The 19,459-nt window shown below is 48.7% G+C and overlaps 1 protein-coding gene across 1 annotated transcript in view; it reads right to left on the reverse strand.

Moving 5' to 3' along the window:
• Nucleotides 1–3,689: 3,689 nt before the first annotated feature.
• Nucleotides 3,690–19,459, reverse strand: part of LOC127490201 (uncharacterized) — a 41,177-nt gene continuing 25,407 nt past the window's right edge. The window contains exons 3-4 of the mRNA XM_051842387.3: nt 11,119–11,292; nt 3,690–10,428 (exon numbers count right to left, since the gene is read on the reverse strand). Of these exons, the coding sequence (XP_051698347.3) occupies nt 5,216–10,231 (5,016 nt within the window). The 5' untranslated portion in view covers nt 10,232–10,428; nt 11,119–11,292 and the 3' untranslated portion in view covers nt 3,690–5,215. The remainder of the gene's footprint in view (nt 10,429–11,118; nt 11,293–19,459) is intronic.

The following is a 19,459-nucleotide window of genomic DNA, read 5'->3' on the forward strand; positions in this document are numbered from 1 at the left end:
GCAGGGAAGAAGTGACTTCACCACAGCATGCACCTGACCCAGCACATGCCGTCCACTCTGGGGGGACGCCCTACGAGTGCCTTGTGTGCGGGAAGGCCTTCTGCCCCAGCACACACCTGAGCCAGCATCGCAGGATCCACACTGGAGAGAGGCCCTATTAAAGCGACGATTGTGGGAAGGCCTTCACTGATATCTCATCCCTTTCCAGATATCTTTTTGTTCATAAAGGAGAGAAACCACGTAAGTGAGGCGAGTGCGGGAAAGTCTGTAGTGGTCCCTCGGGGCTTATTCAGCATCAGGGAACACACACGGGGGAAAAGCTGAATGAATGAATGCAAAGTGTGAGGGAAGGCCTTTAGCTGAAGTACACATCTTCTTGAACATCAGGAAATTCACATTGGAGAGAAACCTCACAGACGTAAAGAATGCGGAAAAGCCTTCAGCCAGAGCTCACACCTGAACAAACGTCTGAGAACACACACCAGGGAGAAATCCCATCAATGTAGGAAATATGAGAAAGGCTTTAGCCAGAATACGTCCCTGATGCAGCGCCAGAAGACACACACTAGAGAAAAGTCCTGTGAATGGTTATCATTCCTCCACTTAATCTTCAAGCCAGATTTAGCATCAATAGATATTCACACTAAGGGGGAAGGGAGGGAGGGAGGGAGGGGAGAGAGAGAGGCAGAGAGAAAGAGAGGAGGAGAGAGAGAGAGAGAGGGAGAAAGGGAGGGAGAGAGAGAAATGGAGAAAGAGAGAAAGACATCTTCCATCTGCTGCTTCACTACCCAAACAGTTACAACAGCTGGGCCTGGCCCAGGCTGAAGCCAGGACCCTGAAACTCCATCCTGGTCTCCCATATGGTGGCAGGGGCCCAAGCACCTGGGCCATCAACTGCTGCTTTCCCAGGTATATTATCAGGGAGCTGGATTGGAATCAGAGCAACCAGGGTTCAAATTGGCACTCATATGGGGATGCAGGCATTGCAAGCAGTGGTTAACCTGCTGTACCACAACACTGACTGGTTTGAACCATTATATAAAGTACAATAGGGGGTCCAGCGTTCTGATGCAGTGGGATAAGTCACCACTTGTGACACTGGCATCCCATGAGTGCCACTTTCGCATCCAAGCTGTTACACTTCTGATCCAGCTCCCTGCTAATGTGGCTGGAAAAGCAGTGGGGGATGGCTTGAGTACTTGGGACCCTGCCACCCATGTGGGTGACCCAGAAGCTCTGGGCTCCTGGCTTCAGTGTGGACCAGTCCCAGCCATTGTAGCCATTCAGATGGAATATATCATTCTCTCTCTCTCTCTCTCTCTCTCTGCCTCCCTCCCTCCCTCCCTCTCTGACTCTGCCTTTCAAATAAATACATCTTCAGAATAAAAAGGACTTTATTAGCCGTCTGACTTTAGATAAGTTACCTATAAAAAAAAGCAGTTGCAATTTTTCAGGGCCAATATGGTCTTATATATTATGTGCGTGCTCTTTTTGGTCTCCATAAAAGGCCTGGAATGTGAGACATGGGGGCATGTGTTGGTGGAAGGGTTCTTGTTCCTCCTTCATCATACAGACATTGTCAGATGTATGTGTCAAAAGGACTACAGTAGTCATCCTGTCATCATGAAGGAAGCAAGGACACAGGGGGTCACTGAGTTAGGTAGCAGAAGAATGAGAGGAATCTGTCCACTAATGACCTTGAAGGGGCATAGTACTGACAATCCCAGGACCTATGGTGACGTGAGTTAACAGACTCTGAACCCATCTAATCATCTAGTACTGCAATTTTGCATTTCAATCTGGATTGCATGATTAGACCAACAGAGTTTATAGCCATGCCCCAGCAACGGAGACTTTGCTTCAAGTTCCTGTGAGGAGAGCTGCACGTTTGTGCAGGCCTCCCTGGACTCTTGGGTCAGACAGAGAAGGGAACACCTATTCCCTGGACTTGCTGTGGCTGCTCCAGAAATCTCTAAATCCACTCTAATCTCAACATGGCAGAGGAGCTTCAGCACCAAATACCTGCATAAACGGCGATGTTAAGGAGAGAGATGGGTGCCTTGGCTAACATGAAGTCTCAGTCTGATGCTCCCCTCCATTTGCAGGGCTGTGAAGAACATGACTGATGGACAACTGCCTCCTCCCCCCCCGTCCAGATTTGCTGTCCCCAAGCTGCAGCCACTTACTCCAAACATATTTCCTGCCTACACCCACCAAGGCATGTACTCGGAGCTCATTCTGCATCTGATCTGGGGAAGGAGAGGGGACCTATTCAGCCTGGGGCTCCTCATCTCAATTCCAGGGGGATAACAATCAGTATGTTTGCTCTTCTGTCAGTTTTATGTGCTAGGTACTACGCCAAAGATATGTGATTATTTTGATTTATTCATCCTAATGACCACCTTAGAAGGTACCAACATTCCCACTTTACAGAGAAGGAAAGCGGTATTCAGAGAGGTGTCACAACTTGCCCAGGTCAAATGGATACTAAGTGGTGGAGCTTGGATTTGAACTTAGTTCAGAAATAACCCAGTTGGGGCCGGTGAGGTAGAGTAGTGGATAAGCCCACCACATGCGGTGCTGACACCCCATGTGGGTGCAGTTTGAGTCCCAGATGCTCCACTTCTGATCCAGCTCTCCACTGGTACCCCTGGGAAGGAAGCAGAAGGTGGTCCATGTATGTGGGTCTCCGCACCCACTTGGGAGACCCGGAAGCGGCTCCTTGCTCCTGATCGGCCCAATTCCAGAGACTGCGGCCATTTAGGGGAGTGAACTAGTGCATGGAAGATCTCTCTCTGCCTCTCTCTCTCTCTCTCCCTCCCTCTCTCTCTCTCCCTCTCTCTCTTTCTGTCTGTAACTCAGCCTTTCAAAAAAATAAGTAATATATTTGAAAAAACAAGCCTAGTCTGTGGACTCTTGCTTTGTTCTTGGGAAGCTGGTTCACACTCTATGCTGGCCCATGTCAGCGCCAGACTCTTTCTCAGTGCCCTGTGAGTCCTCCTACAACACCCCGGCATTAGAACGCCGTTATCAGCACCCAAGCTTCCAGAACACAGCTATCCCTAGCAATGAAACTGTACATTTTTCAGTTGTATTAGCTTCTTAAGGCTGCCATAACAAATTACCACAAATGTAGTGTACTAGTAATACAAATTGTTTCTCCAACCATTCCAGGGGTCAGAGTCTGGGAAAGTTCTCACTAAAATCCAAGTGTCAACAGAGTCATGTTCTTTCTGGAGGCTCTAGAAAAAAAACATCCCCTTGTTTTTTGCAACTTCCACAGTCTACCTGCACTTTTTGGCCTGCAGACCATTTTTGTGTCTTTATGACTAAGTCAGTAGTATAAGCATCTTCAAGTCTCTGACTCTGCTTTCATCAGCACAGCTTCTATTACTCTGATCTATACCTTCCTATGTAAGGATCTTCGAGACTACTTTGGGTCCACTTGGATAACCAAAGGTAACCGCTCCATCTCAAGGTCTTTAAATACATCTGGAAGATCCCCACAGCTCTGTGAAGTAACATGCACAGATTCTAAAGATGGATACCAGGACTTGTGGCAGTGGATGTGATTTTGTCTGCCACACTGCACATTCCCTAGTCCGGCCTGATACAGCTTAGAAGGAGCTCTTCCAAAACGAAGCATGAAAGAAAACTGATTTAGAATGAGGAGAAAATTCAGAATGGGCAGTCAAACATGACAACAGCAACCATTATGGTTCCCAAACTATACTTTCTTTGGGTGTGTGTGCATGTGAGTTTTTTCACAAACACTACATCTATGTTGTACAATCTAAAGCACAAGGGAGCATATATTAGGTTAAGACACAAAAGGATTTCATTGTGGTTGCAAACAGACACTCTGCAAATCTGACAATACCACACCGTCACGTGAATGGATACCAGTCTCCATGAGAACAGCTGGCTCCCTGTAAGAACTACACACAGCAAACACAGTAAAGTTCAACTTAAGTCCTTCATGTTGGTTTCCGCACCAAGTTTTCGAAACAAACCAGCTTTTCTGACATTTGCTGTCAAAACGCCTTGGCTTAAGTTAGTCTAAGAACCCACGGGGTGTGGAATGTCCCTTTCAATTGCGCATGCTTCATGACGTCCCAACAAGGGTGGCATTTAGGTGAAAAGCCACAGCTGTCCCCTGCTCGAGCAGCCTGGTATGACTCGGTGGTCTGCCTTCGTACCGTGGGAAGCTGTCGGGGCTGGCTAAATGAGTCAGCTGGGAGGTAAAGCTGGGTTGGTGGCAGGCAGAGGATTCCAGGGTGGGGATCCGGGATCCGGATCAAGGTGCTGGGATTCCTGCAATTTCCAGCAGAGTAGGAGCACGCCTGGGCAGCCAGGCGCTACTCAAAGGTGTGGAGAGGCGGGCCTGTGACCGGGAGGTTCGGGGCCGCCATCCTCCGGGACAGGCAGCTGTAGGAAGAGGGTCCAGCCGCCACCAGTCGCGAGGTCAGCCGAGAACCTGTGTGCCTCGGGACACGCTTCAGCTGTGGAAGAAGAGCTACCACATGGGCAGGATTTCGGGTAAGCCCAGTGAGCCATCCTGCGTGAGGCGGTGGAGTGCTTCCTGCCCGCCGAGATGTTATTCCCTCACACGTGGACAGCGTGCCGGTGCCCGATGGGCTTTCTGTCTGCCACTCGGCATTGCCTCGGGAAAAGGTAGCAGAGGGCAGGGCTGAGATGCGGGAAGGCGTTTGTGTCATTAGTTTCAGCTCTTAGGGCTATTTTCTAAAAATCAAAGAAACAGCAAAGCATAAAGAGGCATGGCAGGGAAACCTCGGGAATTACCTTGGGAAGGAACCCACTCGTTCATTTCAGCGTTAGGCCTAACGCCAAGAGAAACGCAGGTGATGTTTCTGTGAGAAGGTGCACGAGGGTCTGAAAGATGGTGGTTGCGTCCCGGACGGTTTCAGTGCTTTGCGGTGTAAATCAGAGTATGCATCCTCTCCGGAAATGCTGCTTGCAGTCAGAGAGACATGCTGGGAACAATCGTGGCCTTTTCTTTGGAAAATGTCTGGATGAGTCTGTCCATGCGAGCATGGACGGCAAGGCAAATGCGTGCAGAGGGGCTTGTGAAGGGCGTGTGGAGGACAAAGGTGGATGAGTGTGGCGCCCCACAAGTGCTAGAGGTGGATCCAAAAGCAGCTGCACATGTTGTCCACCTGCGGTAGAGCAGGGGCCCACGTGGCGCTCCACCTGATTACTGAGATGACGAGGAGGCTGCGTGCTGAGGGCCAGGCGCGCCCAGAGAACTGCTCGCAGCACACGTGGAGGCTAGCCTCCTTCTCACTCTCTTTAAGCTGTTTTTGTCAAACAGTTCCTTCTCGCGGTAATGCACGGGCGGCCCTTGCAGGTATTTCTTTTCTGCGTCCTTGTACTCTAGGCCATCGAGGGCAGCAATGGAACAAATGATTGCTTCTGGCAGGAGGACTTCCAGCACGAATTTGACTTTGTCTCTGACCAGAGCCTGCAACCTCTGGTCTATATGCTCGTAGACTTGTTGTAGATGTTTCGTCACGAGTTCCAACTGGTCCTCGTCCTCCAGGTATGTCTCGACGCACACCACGTACTGGTGGGAATTCAGAAATGACCTTAGCCACCTGGACTGCTTCTTGCCCTTCAGGATGGCCAGGAGGTGGCTGTCGGCCCCCTTCTTCTTCACGATGAAATCCACCAGCTTCTGGTTGTCTCGGTCCCACGCGGCCTTCGTGCGGTCGGGGAGAATTTTCTTGTGGGATGGCATCCCTTGCAGGGCGGTCTCCTCAGAATCTTCCAGGGCCTCCAGTTCGGTGTAGTCCACTTTGGGGAAGGTGATGTCCAGTTCGCTGTCTTGGATGACTCTCCTGATACGGTAGCTGACATCGGCGGTGTAATAGTTCAGGAAAGAGCCCACGAAAGAGCCCCGGCCGAGTTGTTTTCGGTAATGGGTGATCAGGGAGAAGACCCAGTTCACACCCTCCGGGTACGCCTTCCGGGCTGTCTTCAGGAACTTGTCCTTCCCTGCACAGTCCAGGTGCTTCAGTCTTGCAAGAGGAACTCGAATGCCGCGCTTTTCTGGACACAGGCTGGCCTCAATCAGGAACACCCTGGCCGTCTTGTCTGTCTCACTGACACTCTTGACCACTGCCGGCCAGTACGGGTGCTCCTGAAATTTAAACCACACCAGCGCTCCCTTTCCGATGGGGCTCGGTGTGGCTGGTCCCTTTTCTCCCTTCCTGATAGCCTTCTTAGGGGTCTTGGGCGATTCTCTGTCCACCAGCCTTTGCTTGTTGGCGGGGGGCGAATCCTGGAGAGCCGCAAGGCTGGTGGATGGTCCCTCTCCCCCATTCCTGCCAGACTTCTTGGACAGTCCTTTCTCAACCAGCCTTCTCTTTTTGGCAGGAGACACATCCTGGGGAGCCGCAAAGCTGGTGGATGGCCCCTCTCCTGCTTCCCCGTCGGACTTCCAGTAGAGCTTGGGAAATAATTTTTCAACCAACCTTTGCTTTTCAGCGATGTGTGACTCCTGGAGAGTCACAGTGCTAGTGGTTGGTCCCTCTTCCTCTTTCCTGTCACTCATCCCAGGGACCTTGGGTGGTCCTTTATCAATCAGCCCTCCCGTTTCAGTGAGGGGCGACTGCTGGGGAGCTGCAAGCCTGGTGGATGCTCCCTCTCCTGCTTCCTCATCGGACTTCCAGCAGATCTTTGGAAATAATTTTTCCACCACCCTTTGCTTCTCAGAAATGTATGGCTCCTGGAGAGTCACCGTGCTAGTAGCTGGTCCTTCTTCCTTTTTCTTCCCAGCCTTCTGAGGTTTCTTGCGGAGTCCTTTGTCAACCAGCCTTTGCTTTTGGGTGGGCTGTGTATCTTGGAGAGCCACGATGCTAGTGCCTAGTCCCTCTTCCTCTTTCCTGGCACCCTTATGAGGGATATTAGGCAGTGGTCTGTCAACCAGCCGTTGCTTTTTGGTGGAGAGCAACTGCTGGGCAGCCACAACGATGGTGGCTGGTCCCTTTTCGTCTTTCCTGCCAGTCTCCCCAGGAATACTGGGTGGTCCTTTTTTGTCCACCCTTTGTGTTTCCATGAGGGGCTTCTCCAGGAGAGCTGCAAAGCTGGTGGGTGGTCCCTCTTCCCGTTTCTTGTAAGTCCAATGGATCTTGGGAAGTCCTTTGTCAACCAGCCTATGCTTTTCGGTGGGGCATGTCTCTTGGAGAGCCATGACATTTGTGGCTGCTCCATCTTCTTGTTTCTTGCCAGGTTTCTGAGGGATTTTGGGTGATCCTTTGTCCTCCAGCTTTTGCTTTTCAGTGGGGCATGTATCTTGGAGAGTCACGATGCTAGTGGCTGGTCCCCCTTCCCCTTTGCTGCCACCCTTCTGAGGGATCTCAGACAGTGGTTTGTCAAGCGGCATTTGCTTTTTGGTGGCAGGCAAATCCTGGGGAGTTCTGAAGAGTTTCAAAGTGGCTGGTCCCTCTTTTTCATTCTTGGCAGCCTTTCCAGGGATCCCGGGTGGTCCTTTGTCAACCACCCTTCCTGTTTTGATGAGGGACTTCTCCTGGGGAGCCATAAAACACGTGGAAGATCCCTCGTCCCCTTTACTGTCAGTCTTAGAATGGATCTTGGGCTGTCCTTGGTCAACCAGGCTTCCCTTCTGTCGTTTGTCGTCCAGCATTTCTGTTTCAATAAGGGGCTTCTCCTGAGGAGCTGCACAGCTGGTGGATGGTTCCTCTTCCCATTTCTTGTAGGTACTGTAGGTCTTGGAAATTCCTTTGTCAACCCACCTTTGTTTTTCGGTGGGGGGTAATTCCTGAGGAGTCATGAAGATAGTGGCTTGTCCCTCTCCTTCTTTCCTGCCACGCTCCTGGGGGACATTGGACAGTGGTTTGTCAAGCAGCCGTTGCATTTCGGTGGGGGGCGAGAGGTGGAGAGTCATGAGCATAGTGGATAGTTTGTCGTCCTCATTCCGGGCAGCTTGGCCAGGGATCTTGCAAAGTTGTCTGTCCTCCAGCCTTCCTGTTTCAAGTAGGGGCATTTCCTGGGGAGCTGGAAAGCTGGTGGATGGCTCCTCTCCCCCTTTCTTGTAAGTCCAATGGATCTTGGGAAGTACTTTGTCCTCCAACCTTTGCTTTTGGGTGGGAAGTGTCACTTGGATAGCGATGGTACTTGTGGCTGGTCCCTCTTCCTGTTTCTTGTCAGGTTTCTCAGGCACCTTGGTTGGTCCTTTGTCAAACAGCCTTCCATTTTCGGTGGACTGTGTATCTTGAAGAGTCATGATGCGAATGGCTGGTTGCTCTTCCTCTTCCCTGTAACCCTTCTGAGGGACCACGGACATTTCTTTGTCATCGAGCCTTCCCGTGTCGATGGGGGGTGTCTCCTGGGAAGCTGCAAAGCTTGTGGATGGCTCCTCTTCCCCTTTACTGTCAGTTTTGCAATGGATACTGGGCGGTTCTTTGTCAACCAGCCTTGCCTTTTCAATGGAGTCCATCTCCTGGGGAGCCACGAAGCTGCTGGGTGCTCCCTCCTCCCCTTTCCTGTCAGACTTCTCGTGGACCTTGGGCAGTCCTTCGTCAGCCAGCCTTAGCTTTTCGGTGGGGGGCGGCTCCTGGTGAGTCACGATGCTAGCATGTGGGCCTTCTTCTTTCCTGTAGGGCTCCCCAGAGATCTTGGGTGGTTCTATGTCTTCCAGCCTTGGCTTTTCAGCGGGCTGTGTATCTTGGAGAGTCACGAGGGTGGTGGGTGCTCCCTCCTCTGCTCTCCTGCCACCCTTCCGAGGGACCTTGGAGAGTGGTTTGTTAACCAGCTGCTGCGTTTCGGTGGGGGGCGACATGTGGAGAGCCATGAACATACTGGCTAGCTCATCTTCCTCATTCCTGCCCGCCTTGCCAGGGATCTTTCGTGGTCGTTTGCGGGGCGGCCTTCCTTTTTTGATGCGGGGTGTCGCCCGGGGAGCTGCAGAGCTGGTGGACGGCTCCTCTTCCCCTTTCTTGTATGTCCCACGGATCTCGGGACGTGTTTTCTCATCCAGCCTTCGCTTTTTGGTGGCACGCGTCTCCTGGAGAGCCGTGTCGCTTGTGGCTGGTCCCTCTTCCTCCTTCCTGCCAGCCTTTCTAGGGACCTTGGCTGGTCCTTTGTCAACCAGCCTTTGCTTTTTGTTGGAGCGCTTCTCCCCGGGAGTCAGGAGTCCTGTGACTCGTCCCTTTCCCCCTTTCTTGCCAGTCTTCCCACGGCTCTTGGGAGACCCCTTGTCACGGGCTGCTTTCCGGAGCTTCTTTTTTCGTTTTGGTGTACGGAAGACAATTCGCAGCTTTGGGAGACGGTCTTTGAAGGGCACCCTAGCCGCTTGTGAGACTGCCTCTGAGGTATCTTCTCCAGAGTCCTCTGTACGTTCAGTGGACACGGAGCACTCTGAGGACGTTGCCTGGGTCGTTGGGCAGCTGTCCTCTGCCTCTCTGTACACAGCCCTGGGCTCAGCGCGGGGTAGCCCAAGGGGCTGAGATGGAACCCCTTGGTCCTGGGTGGCACCAGCACCCTCCTCCACGACCGTGGGGGTCAGGCATGCGACTGCCGAGGTGCCTGCCTTTCCTCTCTTGCCCTTTGGCTTTTCTTTTGCCTTTCTCTTTCTCGGGCTCGCCAGTGTCGGGACCTTCTGGCCCACACTGGAGCTGTGGGGGGCCTCGGTCTGCACAGCGGCTGCAGGAGGGGTGGCGCTCATGGGCTCCTGCAGTTTCTCGCCCAGCAGGAAGGCATCCTCGCTCTCTGAAGGCATCGGCCCTGGTTCCGGTCCTGGCCTCTTACTTTTCTTGCGCCTGGTCCACAGGGCCCTTCTCGGCTTCCTATGCCTTTTACGAGCCAGTGGGCAGCCTGGCTTCTGTCTGGTCTTTTGGGGCGGTGCTAGCGCCTTTGGCGCTTTTGCTTTTTGTTCTTGGCCCCAGCTTGCTCTCTTGCGTAGCATCTCCCAGGCCGCTCTCAGGGCCCTTCTGTAGCCCCTCTTCTGGCCCAGTGGCATGCTGCCCTTCGGCATTGTCCTAGCTGAGAAGGCGACCGCTTCGAGGTCAGAGGTGGTCAGGGCCTTCACGTCTGCTCTCTTCACTCTGATTTTTTCATCGACTCCGAGGATCTGAACGGCTAGTAACAGCGCCCTCTTCCTCTTAGCTTTTGCTGAGGGGCCGCGTCTGGACAAAACCTTTGCTGGCCATAAGTGGCCCCGCCAGTCACACAGGATGTACTTGGCAACCATTGCGACTCGAGTGCCTCACACCAAGAGGAATTCAGAAGCGGCCTCGGCGTCTGGCTGCTGTTGCCGCCGCTGTTCTGGGCCCAATTTCCTTTGCCAAAGGACTGCAAAGGGTACACAGCAGGTGGGGGCTGTGCTCCTCCCCGCGAGTCCTCCCGAGAGGCCTGGACTCGAGCTGTCCAGGATGATCGTGGAGCACACTGCAACACGGAGAAAGAAACCAAGCAGTCTATCAGAACGCAATCATAATGTGGAAGTGGAAGCACCTGCTCCATGAGGCCGAGGGGAGCTACCGTAGGGAAGGAAGGGGAGTGCGTCTCAGACAGGGGGCAGAGGGAGGGCAAGTTTCTGGGAAAAGAGAGGGGAGGTGTCAGAGTAGCGACCAAACACCACAGTGCTCCCCAAACTCATCTTAGTGGCACACGGAAGAGCACCCGACTGGGTGGGTGGCTGAAGTGTCGGGGTTCCCTTTTCCTAATTGGTCACAGTGTGGCTTCAGGGCTCCTCAAGCTTCGACCAAGGGGAAGGCTTCCTTCTTTTCCTTCCTGAGGTGCCAATGCGGCCCTGTCCACCACCGGAAGCCAGAGGCCAACCCCTAGGCACAGACGCTGGGTACCAGCACAGAGCCATGTTCAGGAGCTTGCACACAGAGTGCAGAGTTTCCCCCATAATCACCTGCAACTCGATAATGGCTGCTGCCCACACTGGGCCTGGGCTGAGACCTGCAGGTCTGTGTGGTGCTTAAAATCCTCTGCCACCCACCCTGAATCTGTGACATCCCATTATCACACAAGTGACTGCAGCATGAGCAGCAGGGAATAGCACCGCGCACCCCCCAGATGTCACTAGGGAATGGTTGCAGGTGGATCTTTAGCAGAGAGGAGTCTCACCCAGTGTCATGTGGGTCGCGGTGAGTCTTCTCCTGGGAGCTGGAGCTCTCGCTTGTCACGTCCAGCTGCTGCCTGTCAGTAGACCTCTGACCTGCTGTGAAACACACCGTCCTTCCACAGACCAGATGAGGCCAGCCGTGGAGACCTAGCACTGGCTCCCTTTCAGTGGCTGATCTGTAAGGTGCCAAAGAGATCGGAAATTAAACCCATGACCTGGGGGCACTTTTCTCAACCTGCTCCCATCCCCAGCTCCAGAATGCAAGACCCCATGAAGGAGGACTGATAGCTTAATCCGACCCGGGAAAGTGGATATCACATATCTTTTCTTCCTTCTCCTGCATTCAAAAATGTTTCCAGCTTTCACCATTGCCTCCGCCCCAGACACTCGAACGTGACTTCAGCAGGCTTTCTGGGACTCTGTCCGCACTGGAAGCAAAAATGCGTCTCCCCCCCTGCCCCAGCTCTCAAACAACATTAAACTGGCTTGCAGAGTGTAAGTTTCATGGGAGGACCGACCCAGGGGAGGGCATGTGACACACGCTCACCTTACCCTATTGATGTGGGTGCTTCCAACGCATTCCCTATTCCTCGTGCTCCCCTGTGCACTACATGAAACCAAAGTTCCTAACGTAAGAGCAGCTTGGACAACTTTCTTGAAAAGGCTCACTTTCTCACACTGCTTTTGGGGAATCTCTTTGCAACCATGGCTTCCAGTGTTTCCCCAACTGTTGAATGCAGCGGCCAAAGTGCTGGGAACATGCACTGTGGGAGAGGCAGGCATTCTCTTTGTCTTGCTCTTCCCATCTTCCCACTCCCACTCACTTGCAGAACACGCTTGGCTGTTCTCTCTGCACTCCACCTGCACGCAGTACAACTCATCTGTACACCCAGCCTGTGCACCACTGACCTCGAAGTTGGTTTCTTAAAGCAAAGAGGTCATCTCCTTGGCGACCGCTGGCATGTCTGCCTTTGTGGAAGCACACACTCCTAGATGGAATTTTTAGTGTACAGTGACGATGAGATAGTCATGCTTTGGGGCTCTCCTACACAAAACCTTTCTTGGACAAGGGTCTACGATCTCATGGGTTTGGCGCCCTCTGTGTCAGAGAGCTCAGGGCCCTGGTGTCATGACGACAGAGACCACGGGGGACAAGGAATGACAGGTGACTCAGCTGCTTCAGTCTCCCCTCAGCTGCACCTGCCACACGTTTTACAGAATACATGTGACGGAGCACCCTCAAGCCCCAGTACAAGCACGAACAGGCACACATGTGCGTATACACAAGCGCACACAGAACCACAATGCCTGGGATCCATGCATGTAATGCACTCTCACTGCCTCTACACATCCCTGTCAACCGTTCTCTTCCAGGAAAAATGCCATTTATGGCTCCATTTAGGTCCTCAATTTAAAAATATACACACCAAGATATTCCCAAGATGGTGGAATAGGAAGGGAGCACATTGACAGTCCGGGAAAAGACAGTTTAATACAAGTGGAGATACTGCAGTTTCAAGGAAGAGTTAGGGAAGAAACAGCAGAGGAAACTCTTCCGGAACTGCTGGTTCACAGTGGACCCACGTGGAGGGCACGGCCGCCCATGGCTCGGAACCCCAGCCATGGAATCTACGCACCAGCAGTGGAAAGGGAGGTGAGCCAAAACCCCAGTCGCCTGAGACACCGGCGGGAAAGCGGAAGGAGGAGCCTAGAGGGAACGAGGCTTGAGGTCCCGTGGGGGAAATTTCACCAGGCTAACTAGAGGAGAGAGGGAAAAAAAATGGACCAGTATGGACATGAATCTCTCTCTCCACTCACCGTTCAAGGGCAAGCAAGACAAAGAGCAGGCGCCGTTTTGGACATACATAGGGGCTGTGCCTGCCATTAGCCAAGCAGAAAAACCTGACTCTGGGGGAGTGAAATAACAGGAGGTTGGGACCTGGTGAATGTGTGGAGATAATGAACTGAGACTGTGAAGAACTGAAGGTGTGGGAGAGAACTCAAGGAGACATGAGTGCTCTCGGGAGAGTACACAAACTCGGTAACCTTGGCAACCCGGTGGGAGATGGCAGAGAAATTTGAGCTTACACTGAGGACTGCATAAACCCTTTGTGGGGTTCTTGGGACAGAGCAGACGAATATTAAACCCACAGGAGGCAGAGATCAGAAATTGACTGCCTTCAATTCCGCTCAGCTGTGCGGAATTACTTCCCTTCTGAATCGAGAGAGAGAGAGAGAGAGAGAGAGAGAGAGAGAGGAAGATTTACCACGCCTAACCTGGGTGTGTCAGCTTTGGCACACCCTTAACCCTGAAGAACCAAACAGAGCTCTCTGGCCACACCCATCAGGAGCCTCTAAGGATCCATCAAAAGCAGACAGTCCACTTAATACAGTCATAGTATAACGAGAAAAAACACCACAGCGAGGGAAGAAGAAACCAAAGAATATCTCCACAATGCCAAGCAACAAACACAGAAACCAAGGAAACAAGAACAAGGAAGACATTATGACGCCCCCCCAAATGAACAAGACACCCCAATCCAAGATTATGAAGATGATGAGATAGAAGAAATGCAAGATACGGATTTCAAAAAATTTATGATAAGAACATTTAGAAGTTTTCAAGAACAAATTTTTGAACTACAGAAATCCTTACTGGACAGGATAGAAAATCTCTCTCGTGAAAACGAAATCTTAAGGAGGAATCAAACTGAAATGCAGAAACTAGTAGAACATGAAAGTGTGATAGTGAAGAGAAATCAAAATGAAATGAAGAATTCAATAGATCAAATGACAAACACATCAGAGAGCCTTAAAAACAGAGCCAGTGAAGCAGAAGAGAGAATATTGAACTTAGAAGACAAAGCACAGGAAAGTATACAGTCAAACCAAAGAAAAGAAGAACATGAGAAATTTAAAAAACATTGTTGGGAATCTACAGGACACTATTAAAAAAAACAACATTCGGGTTCTAGGAGTTCCTGAAGGCATGGAGAGAGAGAAAGGATTAGAAGGCCTTTTGGTGAGATACTAGCAGAGAACTTCCCAGGTTTGGAGAAGGACAGAGACATCCTAGTACAGGAAGCTCATAGAACCCCCAGTAAACATGACCAAAAGAGATCCTCACCATGACACATTGTAATCAAACTCACCACAGTGAAACATAAAGAAAAGATCCTAAAATGTGCAAGAGAGAAACGCCAGGTTACCCTCAGAGGATCTCCAATTAGACTCACAGCAGACTTCTCATCAGAAACTCTACAGGCTAGGAGGGAATGGTAAGACATAGCCCAGGCACGAAGAGAGAAAAACTGCCAGCCCAGAATATTATAACCTGCAAAGCTCTCATTTGTGAATGAAGGTGAAATAAAGACCTTTCACAGCAAACAGAAATTGAAAGATTTTGTTGACACCCGTCCAGCCCTGCAAAAGATGCTTAAAGATGTGTGAAGCACAGAAAAACAGAAACATGGTCACGAATATGAAAGAAGGTAAATGAAGAAAACCTCACAGTAAAAGATCACACGAAGTTCAAAGCATGTATTAGAAAATATCTTTGGGAAAATGGCAGGGCAAAGTTACTACTTATCAATAGTCACATTGAACGTTAATGGCCTCAACACTCCAATTAAAAGACACAGACTAGCTGAATGGATTAAGGAACAAAACCCATCTATTTGCTGCTTACAAGAAACACATCTTTCCTACAAAGATGCATGCAGACTGAAAGTGAGAGGCTGGAAAAAGATATTCCATGCCAACAGAAACCAAAAAAAGCTGGTATAGCCATCTTAATATCAGGCAAAATAAACTTTAACACAAAACTGTTAAGAGAGACAAAGGGGGGCACTATATAATGATGAAGGGATCTATTCAACAGGAAGATATAACGATTATCAATGTATATGCACCTAATTACAGGGCACCGGTTTATTTAAAAGATATGTTAAGGGACTTAAAGGGAGACTTAGACTCCAATGCAATAGTAGTGGGGGACTTCAATACTCCACTCTCAGAAAGACAGATCAACTGGACAGAAGATCAACAAGGAAACAGTAGATTTAAATGACACTATAGTCAAAATGGATGTAACAGATATCTACAGAACTTCTCATCCTACACTTAAAGAATTTACATTCTGCTCAGCAGCACATGGAACCTTCTCTAGGATTGACTACATACTAGGCCATAAAGCAAGTCTCAGCAAATTCAAAAGAATTAGAATCATACGATGCAGCTTCTCAGACCACAGTGGAATGAAGTTGGAAATTAGCAACTCAGGAATCCCTAGAGCATATGCAAACACATGGGTATTGAACAACATGCTCCTGAATGAACACTGGGTCATAGAAGAAATCAAAAGAGAAATCAAAAACTTTCTGGAAGTAAATGAGGACAACAGCACAACATATCAAAACTTATGGGATACAGGAAAAGCAGTGTAAGAGGAAAGTTTATAGCAATAGGTGCCTACATCAAGAAATTGGAAAGGCACCAAATAAATGAGCTTTCAGTGCATCTCAAGGATCTAGAAAAACTGCAGCAAACCAGACCCAAAACTAGCAGGAGAAGAGGAATACTTAAAATCAGAGAAGAAATCAACAGGATTGAAACCAAGAAAACATTAGCAAAAAATCAGCCAAACGAGGAGCTGTTTTTTTGAAAAAATACACAAAATTGACATAACATTGGCCCAGCTAACTAAAAAAAGAAGAGTAAAGACCCAAATCAATAAAATCAGAGATGAAAAAGGAAACGTAACAACAGACACCATAGAAATAAAAAGAGTCATCAGAAATTACTACAAAGAGTTGTATGCCAGCAAACAGGGAAATCTATCAGAAATGGGTAGATTCCTGGACACATGCAACCTACCTAAATTGAACCATGAAGATATAGAAAACCTAAACAAGGCCGGCGCCACGGCTCACTAGGATAATCCTCTGCCTTGCAGCGCCAGCTCACTGGGTTCTAGCCCTTGTCGGGGCGCCAGATTCTGTCCCGGTAGCCCCTCTTTCTGGCCAGATCTCTGCTGTGGCCAGGGAGTGCAGTGCAGGATTGCCCAAGTCCTTGGGCCCTGCACCCCATGGGAGACAAGGATAAGTACCTGGCTCCTGCCATCAGATAGCGTGGTACGCCGGCCGCAGCGCGCCGGCCGCGGTGGCCATTGGAGGGTGAACCAACGGCAAAGGAAGACCTTTGTCTCTGTCTCTCTCTCTCTCTCACTATCCACTCCGCCTGTCAAAAAAAATTAAAAAAAAGAAAACCTAAACAGACCCAAAACAGAGGCAGAAACTGAATAAGTAATAAAGGCCCTCCCAACAAAGAAAAGCCCAGGACCAGATGGAGTCACTGCTGAATTCTACCAGACATTTTAAAAAGAACTAACTCCAATTCTTCTCAAACTATTCAGAACAATCAAAAAAGAGGGAATCCTCCCAAATTCTTTCCATGAAGCCAGCATCACCTTAATCCCTAAGCCATAAAAAGATGCAGCATTGAAAGAAAATTACAGACCAATATCCCTGATGAACATAGACGCAAAAAGCCTCAATAAAATTCTGGCCAATAGAATGCAACAACACATCAGAAAGATCATCCACCAGACCAAGTGGGATTTATCCCTGGTATGCAGGGATGGTTCAATGTGCGCAAATCAATGAATGTGATGCACCACATTAACAAACTGCAGAAGAAAAACCAAATGATTATCTCAATAGATGCAGAGAAAGCATTTGATAAAATACAACACCCTTTCATGATGAAAACTCTAAGCAAACTGGGTATAGATGGAATATTCCTCAATACAATCAAAGCAATTTATGAAAAACCCACGTCCAGCATCCTATTGAATGGGGAAAAGTTGGAAGCATTTCCACTGAGATCTGGTACCAGACAGGGATGTCCACTCTCACCACTGCTATTCAGTATAGTTCTGGAGGTTCTAGCCAGAGCTATTAGGCAAGAAAAAGAAATTAAATTGATACAAATTGGGAAGGAAGAAGTCAAAGTATCTCTCTTTGCAGATGATGTGATTCTTTATTTATTATGCAAAGAACTCTACTAAGAGACTATGGGAACTCATAGAAGAGTTTGGTAAAGTAGCAGGATATAAAATCAATGCACAAAAATCAACAGCCTTTGTATACACAGACAATGCCATGGCTGAGGAAGAACTTCTAAGGTCAATCCCATTCACAATAGGCACAAAAACAATCAAATACCTTGGGATAAACTTAACCAAGGTCGTCAAAGATCTCTACGATGAGAATTACAAAATCTTAAAGAAAGAAATAGAAGAGGATATCAAAAATGGAAACATCTTTCATGCTCATGGATTGGAAGAGTCAATATCATCAAAATGTCCATTCTCCCAAAAGCAAGTTATAGATTCAATACAATACCAATCAAAATACCAAAGACATTCTTCTCAGATCTGGAAAAATGATGCTGAAATTCATATGGAGACACAGGAGTCCTCGAATATCTAAAGCAATCTTGGACAACAGAAACAAAGCCGGAGGCATCACATAACCAGATTTCAGGACATATTACAGGGCCGTTGTAATCAAAACAGCATGGTACTGGTACAGAAACAGATGGATAGACCAATGGAACAGAGTAGAAACACCAGAAGTCAATCCAAACATCTACAGCCAACTTATATTTGATCAAGGATCTAAAACCAATTCCTGGAGCAGGGGTAGTCTATTCAACAAATTGTGCTGCGAAAACTGGATTTCCATGTTCAGAAACATGAAGCAAGACCCCTACCTTACACCTTACACAAAAAGCCACTCAACATGGATTAAAGACATAAATCTACGACCTGACACCATCAACTTATCAGAGAACATTGGAGAAACCTTGCAAGATATAGGTATCGGCAAAGACTTCTTGGAAAATAACCCGGAGGCACAGGCAGTGAAAGCCAAAATTAACATTTGGGATTGCATCAAATTGAGAAGTTTCTGTACTGCAAAAGAAACAGTCAGGAAAGTGAAGAGGCAACCAACAGAATGGGAAATAATATTTGGAAACTATGCAACCGATAAAGGATTAATAACCAGAATCTACAAAGAGATCAAGAAAATCCACAACAACAAAACAAACTACCCACTTAAGATTTGGGCCAAGGACCTAAATAGACATTTTTCAAAAGAGGAAATCCAAGCGGCCAACAGACACATGAAAAAATCTTCAGGATCAGTAGCCATCAGGGAAATGCAAATCAAAACCACAATGGGGTGTTACCTCACCCGGTTAGAATGGCTCGCATACAGAAATCTACCAACAACAGATGCTGGTGAGGATTGGGGGAAAAGGGACACTAACCCACTGTTGCTGGGAATGCAAACTGGTAAAGTCACTATGGGAGTCAGTCTGGAGATTCCTCAGAAACCTGAATATATCCCTACCATACCACCCAGCCATCCCACTCCTTGGAATTTACCCAAAGGAAATTAAATTGGCAAATAAAAGAGCTGTCTGCACCTCAGGGTTTATTGCAGCTCAACTCACAGTAGCTAAGACCTGGAATCAACCTAAATGCCCATCAACAGAAGAGTGGATAAAGAGATTATGGGACATGTATTCTATAGAATACTATACAGCAGTAAAAAAACAATGAAATCCAGTCATTTGCGATAAAATGGAGGAATCTGGAGCACATCATGCTGAGTGAATTAAGCCAGTCACAAAGGGACAAATATCATATGTTCTCCCTGATCGGTGACAACTAACTGAGCACCAAAGGGGAAACCTGTCGAAGTGAAATGGACACTATGAGAAACAGTGACTTGATCAGCTCTTGTGCTGACTGTTGATGTACAATGTAATACTTTATCCCTTTTAGTATTTTCTCTTTATTTTGTTCTAGTACTGTTGTTTGAACTCTGTGATTAACACACAATTATTCTTAGGTGTTTAAATATAACTGAAAAGTGATCCCTGTTAAATATAAGAGTGGGAATAAGAGAGGGAGGAGATGTACAATTTGGGACATGCTCAATTGGATTTGCCCCAAATGGTGGAGTTAGAATCATGCCATGTGATCCCAATTCAATCCCTTCAAGGTGGCATGTGCCAAAGCCATCTCACTAGTCCAAGTGATCAATTTCAGTTCACAATTGATCACACTTATAGGTCTAAGAGTCAAAGGGATCACACAACATGCCTAGTGTCTGCTAATACTAGCTGATAGAATCAAAAAGGGAGAGAATGATCCATCATCAGAAGCGGGATACACAGTAGGTTCATAGAATGGCAGATGTCCTAAATAGCACTCTGGCCTCACAATCAGCCCTTAAGGAATTCGGATATGGCTGAAGAGCCCATGAGAGT

The sequence above is a fragment of the Oryctolagus cuniculus genome, chromosome X (assembly GCF_051225735.1).
Source record: "Oryctolagus cuniculus isolate XC-2025 breed Fujian yellow rabbit chromosome X, ASM5122573v1, whole genome shotgun sequence".
Taxonomy (NCBI): domain Eukaryota; kingdom Metazoa; phylum Chordata; class Mammalia; order Lagomorpha; family Leporidae; genus Oryctolagus; species Oryctolagus cuniculus.